Below are 8,065 nucleotides of genomic sequence, written 5' to 3' on the forward strand. Positions count from 1 at the left end.
AGGGACGCTAAAGAGAATAGAACGGGTAGAGCGACTTGGAAAGAGCTATATCTCGAGGAGCATATAAAAGGGAAGTGGGGAGGGGAGGTTTGTGTCTATCAACCCGTCTGACATAGCTCTCATGAGCAGAACTGGATCTGTCCGTGCTTGTGTAGTAATTTGAATTAGATCTGATCATGTTTGGTGTTTTTTTTTTTCGCTGAAGGTTCCTGAAAGCGAGTTGGAGTTATCAACCAACATCACTCAAGCCTGGGACGATCTTTTCTTGGAATCTCGCAGGGTGGATGCAAGTTTGGTTTCTGTAAAAAAGAAATTCACTGAAGTAAGTAATCTACATTGTTTTAAGTTTAGTCTTAGGTGGTTATGTTGTGTGCCAAATTGGTTTTCAGGTTTAAATCTGTTTCCAGCTAAGGTTAATCATTTTCTCTTGTGTTAATTTGTTTCAGTCTGAAGATAATACTTTTACAATGACATAAAACAGTTTGAATTATTAAAACGAAATCTGAATAAATAAGTTTAATTTGTTTTAAGTGATTAAAAGAGTGTTATCTTCAGGATGAAACAGATTAACCTAGGTTGGAAACAGATTTGCCCTGAAAACTAATTTGACCTACAACAGTTATACACAAGTTAAAAAAAAAAGATTGAGAGAACTAGAGTAAGCAGATTTTGTTTTTGTCAGATCCCTTATCTTGACTTGAATTATCAGGTTTTTCAGCATAGATAGCCAGACACCGAAAATTCACCGTTTTAAATGTTGAATGAAAGCTTTAAAACACTGTATCCTCTTTAAGTTTACTGTTACGGAAACAAAAGCTCAATACCCCATGTAGACACGCAGAGGATAGGTGATGTGAAAATTGTCAAACATTCTCTGTTTGTTTGATTGTTTGTTTTTGAGGCATAAAAACTAATTTTTTAACATTTTGTTTTGTCTAGATAACTCAAGATCAAGTGACCGACTTCTCCAAAGACATCTCCAAGTTCAAAGAAAGCTTTATCAATGAAGGACCAAGTTCCATTGGCACTGATCTGGATGCAGGTATACAAACACTTTCTGTGAACTCCTTCTTATACATGACTGAGCTTCCGCAATAAGTCCTAACATTTCACTAGTGACGAAATCTTAGTCAGAGACGTAATCGGAGTCGTAAGAGCGCTTACAACCAGCGAAAATGGAAAGTCTGAGTTGTAAGCGGTGTCATAAGCTCGACGAAATCGTAGTCAGAACGTTTCCATTTTCTTCTGATTTCGCTTATGACTCCGTCACTTATGATCCGGCAGTGAAAACTCGATTGTCAGAGTCGCAAGCAGAAGCGGAAGAACAAACCAATCACAATTTTATTTATTTATTTTTTATTTATTTATTTTGCCACACAAACAAAAAATATAATTATGAAAAAATAGATAATACAAAATCAATATACAAGATAATAATTAATATACAGGACTACAATATAATATAAGATTAGAAACAAAATGGCGAGGGAACCTAATAAAAAACCACGGGGCTTGTAAGCTTAGGTTCCCTCACAAGAAAAACAGATGACTAGTTCAGGTACTGAAGTAAAGACAAGACTTGATAGAAGACGGAGTTAATAGTTATCAATAATATATGCTTTAAGTTTTCTTTTAAAAGATGCTAGTGATGAAGAGCCCGAAATTTCAGGTGGAAGTGAATTAAAAAATTTAGGACCTTGAAAGAATACGGAGAATTGTCGGATATTTGTTCTACATAATGGTAGACGAAAGGAGTTTGCATGCCTTGTATTATAACGATGGATTTGATTGTTGATTGTGAATATATTCTCAAATTTTTGAGGGAGAGTAGCGTTTTTAAACGAGAACATAAACTGACCCAAGAGCAGTTTCAGCTCTCAGGCTCTCCGAGTACTTCCTTCTCCGAGTACCTTCCTTTCTTTCCGAGCACTGCCAGGGTTGCCACGGTCAGGGAAAAGTCAGGGAAAAACAAAAATTTTGCAAGGTCAGGGAAAACTCAGGACAAATCTTAGTTCTTGTCAAATTCAGTGAAAAGTCAGGGAATTTTGTTTTCATACATTCAAAATCCCGTAAAAAACCTAAAGAGATCGAAAATGAAGAGAAGGATATCGATGGTCTGTAGGAGAAAATGAAGCAAATGTAAAAGTGGATTTGGTCTATTTGATAATTCGCCTAATGTAAGGCCAGCGAATTTTTCGGATTCTAATGAGTTGCAATCCTGACTGCTTGCGACTCCGACAATTTAGTTTTCACTTGATTGTAATTGACAGAGTCATTAGCAGAATCGGAAACTCTGCTTACGACTCCGTCGGTTTGATTTTTACTAGTTCTTAACACTTTGTATTTCTGATTACGACTCTGACTCCGTCTCTAGTGAAAACCAGACTTTAAAGGGTTTGCGTGTCTGTGGGTCTAAATTCAGTAACGTTTTTCCTTTAGGTGTGGAATTGCTGAAGAGATTCAAAGAAGAGTTCGCTAATTTTGAAAAAGAGCGTCAGGAATTGGCGAATGCTGAGAAGCTGTTTGGTCTCTCCATCACCTTGTACCCTGAACTGCTTGACATGGAGAAAGAATTGAAGGGGCTGGATCAGATCTTCTCTATTTATGAGAAACAAACGGCAAGTAACTTTATGAGTAACTTGTATGAAAAAGTTGGCAAAACTGAGTGAAGTGGTATAGTTATTTCCTTCTATGTAAAAAATGTAAAAATGTAATTTATTTACTCACGTTACATGGAAGAGCTTAGAAGCTCGTTAAGACGTGTACGTGCAACCAAGATCGAATTGGAATTTGAAGTGTTTGTTTTTGTGGAGGAAGGAAAACCGGAGAACTCGGAGAAAAACCCTCGGAACAAGGAGAGAACCAACAACAAACTCAACCCAATTATGGCATCAGGCCGGAATTGAACCAGGCCACAATGGTGGGAAGCGAGCGCTCTCACCACTATAACACACCTGTTCCCATTTTATTATCAAGTTTGTGGTGTGACCATTTGGATAAAAGTTACTGAGCAGTACTTTTACGTGCTGCTGCTTGGATTTAAGCATTTAGAAAGCGAAGTTTGGGATTTTACGGTTTAATTTTTGGCACTTTTAGAAAGAAAAGGCTGGAAGGAAAACATGTAGTCCAGACATTATGTGGAGAAAAATAGCTATTTCTTTTGCTTAGTTCGGTTGAAGGAACTTTGTAGATTGGGAGATTTCGTACCCAGGATCTTTAGAATTGAAAACCGTGAACTGAAAAAGGCATTTACTTATCCCCCTTACTTAGATTAAAACTTTGTAATTCTCAGATTAACTGCCATTTTGGAAGTCATGAAAAGTTTGTGAATTCTTTATGCGAATATTTGACGTGTGAAATATTCCTGTAACAAGGTATTAAAGGGGAAGTATCACATGGATTTTGATTGTTTTTCGTCGAAACTGAGCTATAATACCTCTACTTGTTTAGAAAATAATCCTAGAGCAACAAGAGAAAGATATCACCCAAATTATTTGTGAAATTATTGGAAGAGGAACAAATCATGATCGTTTCTAGCGTATTATGGAAACAAAAATTCGAGAAGTTCAACTTGAAATTCATAACAAACCATGACCATTATTTTTAGGTTTCTTTTAACACTGAAATGTTGCTTAGTTTTTGAAATAACACAAAATCCCCGCGATACTTCCCTTAAGTTTTCTATTGAACGAATTCAACAGGCAGCCCGTGATGAATGGGCCAACACACTGTGGGCTAATCTTGATGTGTCAGTGTTATCAGACGGTATTGATGGCTTCATCAAACAACTCAAGAGACTTCCCAGGGAGGTCAAGGCTCTACCGCTATGCCACGTGCTAGAAGAGAAAATGAAGGAATTTAAGAACTCTATACCGCTCTTCTCTGATTTGAAAAATGAGGCTCTGAGGGAACGGTAAGTTAGATGTTGGTCTCACGTTATAGTTATTTCGTGGAAGAAACCCCAGTGTGTGACCATTCAATGAAACTATTGAGCAGTACTTTCACGATGCGGTACTGTTTATGATACTGTACAAGGTGATTCGAACTTTAAAGTCTATGACTGAAATCCTTTTCTGTTAACTTTTAAATGAAAGCTACTGAGTAGTACTTTCACATGGTACTGTTTCTTATGCTGTAGAAGGTGGCTCTAACCTTAAAGCCTGTGAATGAAACCCTCGTGTGAAACCATTCAATAGGGGGTTCTAACTTTAAAGTACGTAAATGAAACCCTGGTGCGTGACTATTAAAATGAAAGGTTTTCAGTAGCACTTTCATGTAAGCACTATACTGTTGTAGTTTTGGCGAAACTTTAGTTACACTGCTAATGAAATTGCTAAGTGTGACCAGTTCTTTCTACAAGTGTTCAGTTAAGAAAAATAGTATACCTTCCAAGAAGCAGATTTAGGGGAGGGACCCGTGCCCCCCCCCCCCCCTCGCACAATTGAAGTGCAAGTATAAAAAGCTCACCTTTATCCTGCCTTGCCTTTTTCATGCAACAAGGGACCCATTTTCACTGTCGCTTCCTTCTCCCGCCCTTTTGAAGATCTCTGAATCCACCTCCACTTCTAGTAGCAATGCAATTTTTATCATTATTTTGTTGATAACAGTTTTAATCGTGAAACTGATGGAGTAAACCTGTAAAACTGAGGGCTTAACTAGCCATCGTTCATTACTGTTAAATGGCGACTAAATCGTATGATTTTATTTCCAAACAGCCACTGGAAGAAGCTTATGGAAATGACCGGCATGAAGTTTGACCTTAATCCTGACACCTTCACACTCCAGAACATGTTCGCTATGGAACTACACAAGTTCCAGGATGTCATTGGTGACATCACAGCTAGTGCCACAAAGGAGCTTGGGATCGAGAAAGGCATCGCGGAAGTGGCAGACACATGGGGAGCCATGAAATTCACCGTGTCTAAATTTATGAAGGGGACGCAGGAGAGAGGCTTTATTTTAGGTGCCGTGGATGAAATCTTGCAGATCCTGGATGATAATGCTATGAACCTGCAGAGCATGTCGGCATCACGGTTTGTTGGACCTTTCTTGGAGACGGTTAACAAGTGGGAGAAGAGTTTGTCACACATTGGTGAAGTGGTTGAGGTTAGTATCGAAGAGAGTTTACACCCGCTGTCGGTGTTACGTGCATAGTGGCTATCTTTCGATGTCCATCTTTCAAAACAAAACCATAGTAGTTACATTCTTTAATTAAAAGACCTAGCTTGTCTTCAAAGGTGGCCACGAAGAGTTAATGATATCATGTGCAATTTTTTAGGTGTGGATGGTTGTACAGAGAAAGTGGATGTACCTGGAAAGTATCTTCATTGGTGGAGATATCCGGGCACAGCTTCCAGAGGAGGCTAAGAAATTTGATGACATTGATAAAACGTTCAAAAAGGTATGTATCCTCACACTCTAACTTAGTCTAAGGACCTCTAAAGATTGATCGGTGATTCAACCCGTGCAGAATGCGCATGTACTGATTTCATTATCAGAGTACATTTAAAACAATACAAATTGAGCTAGCAAAGACATCAAATCATAAAACGCTTTAAAATCAGTACAACTTCACATTATGAAGATTTATAAAGTTGGCTTCCAAGAAGGAATAAATTCAGGTTTGCAAAATGAAAATTTCAAGTTGTGATCTTTGTTTCGGCCATTCTTCTATGAAGATTTGATGGTTCTCTTTATGGTGCTGACCGTCGTCCTTAAAATTATTTAAGCCATTATAGTTTCTTATTTTCACGCATTTCCTACAACTACAGTCAACTCTCTCTTAACGGACACCTCCATAAGACGGACACCTGTTGTTGGTCCCGTTCCTGGCGTTTTTTAGTCAATTTACTGTAACTAAACTCCCTACAAGACGGGCACCTCTCTAAGACGGACAGTTGGAGCCGGTCCGAAGGTATCCGTTTTTGAGAGATTTGACTGACTGTATAATCCATCCATGTAGCTGATCTTTTACATTTGAAATGACACTTAACATTTTTGCATCTTTCTTTATCTAAGTTCATGCAATGTATTAATGTACACCTCTTCCTTCAGATCATGAACGACACTGCCAAGAATCCTAAAGTGTTAGAAGCTTGTCACGCTGCCAGTCGGCTGGAGCAGCTTCAGATGTTAGTCGCCGGCTTGGAAAAATGTCAAAAGAGTTTGAATGATTATTTGGACTCCAAGAGAAACGCCTTCCCCAGGTTCTTCTTTATCTCAGACGATGAACTGCTTTCTATTCTGGGAAGCCACGATCCACAGTGTGTACAAGAGCACATGATCAAGGTAATGTTACTTCATGTGGTCAACGAATACAAACTTGTTACAATAACGTGCCCAAAAGAGCAATAGTGTTTCTGACATGTGAAGCAACTACACCTCTGTCAGCCTTATTTGAGGAAAAGCGTGGTTTGTTTTGATTTGATTCTAAATGGCTAACAAAGACACCTTTGGCTGGAAAAGGTGTATGAGTTTATTGAATCAATTTCAATTGTTGTGAAACATTCTTTCCTAAATGTTACCCGTTCGCGCGTACACTTGTTGCCTTCATTTGTTTCAACATTTGTTTCGAATGCAAATCTTGTTTCTGAGAAGCGAAAAAATGATTCTGATTTTTTAAACATTTTTATTCCCCAACAAATGTTGCATTTTTGCGCAAATCGTGAAACAGTACGGGAAACAACGCTTCACATAATTCCTTATTTCTGGGGCCTTAAGGAAATACTAAAAATGGACAGACAGACAGAAAGGCCGACACTATGAAATAGTAGTAAAACTAGTGGTAACCATAGGTTAGAAAGTGCGGGCCTTGACGCACTTAGAAAGCTACTGGTACGAGAGTGCGTAATTTTAGATGGCAGTGTCGATAAATAAATGATTAAATGGACAAATAAAGACAATTATCCCGAGTAACGCGTCACGCAAGGAATGCATGTTTTTATCGTTTTGGGAAGTGTAATCGAGCACGCAGTGTGAATTGAGATGTGATTTTTCTCAGTCGGTAAACTCGCTATGTTGTGCTCGCCTTTTATTAACGTGGCGCGATTAATGATAAATCACGCTTAATTGCCGCTAACCGGTCGCGAACTAGTCAGAGTTGTTTTTTGTGAGATTGACAGTTTAGTGAACTGTAGTCGAGCACGCGGTGTGAATTGAGATGTGATTTTCCTCGGTCGATAAACTCGCTATGTTGTCAGTGTTATAACGAATTTCTCGGGAATAACCGTTGTTGGAATCATTCGCTTTGCCGTGGTTTATGCGTGATACAATCAGAGCAAGTTTTCGCAAAAGCAACACCCGTAAAACAAGTCTGCAAATTGTAATGTTTGCAATCTTCCATGTGACAGAGATTTTCTCTTCCGGTGTTACGACAAACTGTCGTGATTGACACATTTTTTGCATTCCGATCGTTCATAGTGGAAGAACAAATTTTCAACTTCCGGTTTGCAGATAGCCTTTACAAATGTGGCGCGCACGCGTAATACGCACTCCGCTGGTCACTGTCAAGATTAGGGTTGCGGGCCTCTCTTGGGCCCGCAAATACGACATTTTCTGTAAGTTAATGGATATCTTCTTTGAGGTGAAATCAATGAGACCAATCATGTTAAGTGGAATGGTGACTTGGATAAAGTGAAAATAAAAGAAGAAGCGTTATCAAGTCAAATACTGGGAAAAAAGATTTTCCGCGTTCCCCCAACGGGAGTCGAACCCATGACCTTCCAGTGGTTAGAGCGTCCAACCGGTATTCTGGAAGGTCATGGGTTCGACTCCCGTTGGGGAAACTCGGAAAATTCTTTTTACCAAGTATTTGACTTGAGAATGCTTCTTTATTTATTTTGAGACCAATCATATTCTAAAAAGTTTACTAGAAAATCACTTACACCCGATTGAAAAATCCTATGTAAAGTATAAACCATGAACGGTGCGACCCAAATGTTTACTGGGAAATCGGAAAAAATCAGAATCGTCGTGTGTGACAGAATAAACATGACAATAAGACAGGTTGCACTTTCAAAGAAAGAAAATATCTTGATTATCAAGAAAGGAATATTACTGAGCTTAC

General features: G+C 38.7%; 1 protein-coding gene across 1 annotated transcript in view; it reads left to right on the top strand.

Annotated features, from left to right (window-relative positions):
* Positions 1 to 8,065, top strand: part of LOC144647201 (dynein axonemal heavy chain 10-like) — a 111,276-nt gene that overhangs the window by 18,253 nt on the left and 84,958 nt on the right. Inside the window, 7 exon segments of the mRNA XM_078506967.1 lie at positions 206 to 322; positions 940 to 1,042; positions 2,440 to 2,622; positions 3,706 to 3,913; positions 4,716 to 5,106; positions 5,279 to 5,401; positions 6,055 to 6,288. Coding sequence (XP_078363093.1) covers positions 206 to 322; positions 940 to 1,042; positions 2,440 to 2,622; positions 3,706 to 3,913; positions 4,716 to 5,106; positions 5,279 to 5,401; positions 6,055 to 6,288 — 1,359 coding nt within the window.

The sequence above is a fragment of the Oculina patagonica genome, chromosome 3, assembly GCF_052425735.1.
Source record: "Oculina patagonica isolate OP01 chromosome 3, crgOcupat, whole genome shotgun sequence".
In the NCBI taxonomy this organism is placed as follows: Eukaryota; Metazoa; Cnidaria; class Anthozoa; order Scleractinia; family Oculinidae; genus Oculina; species Oculina patagonica.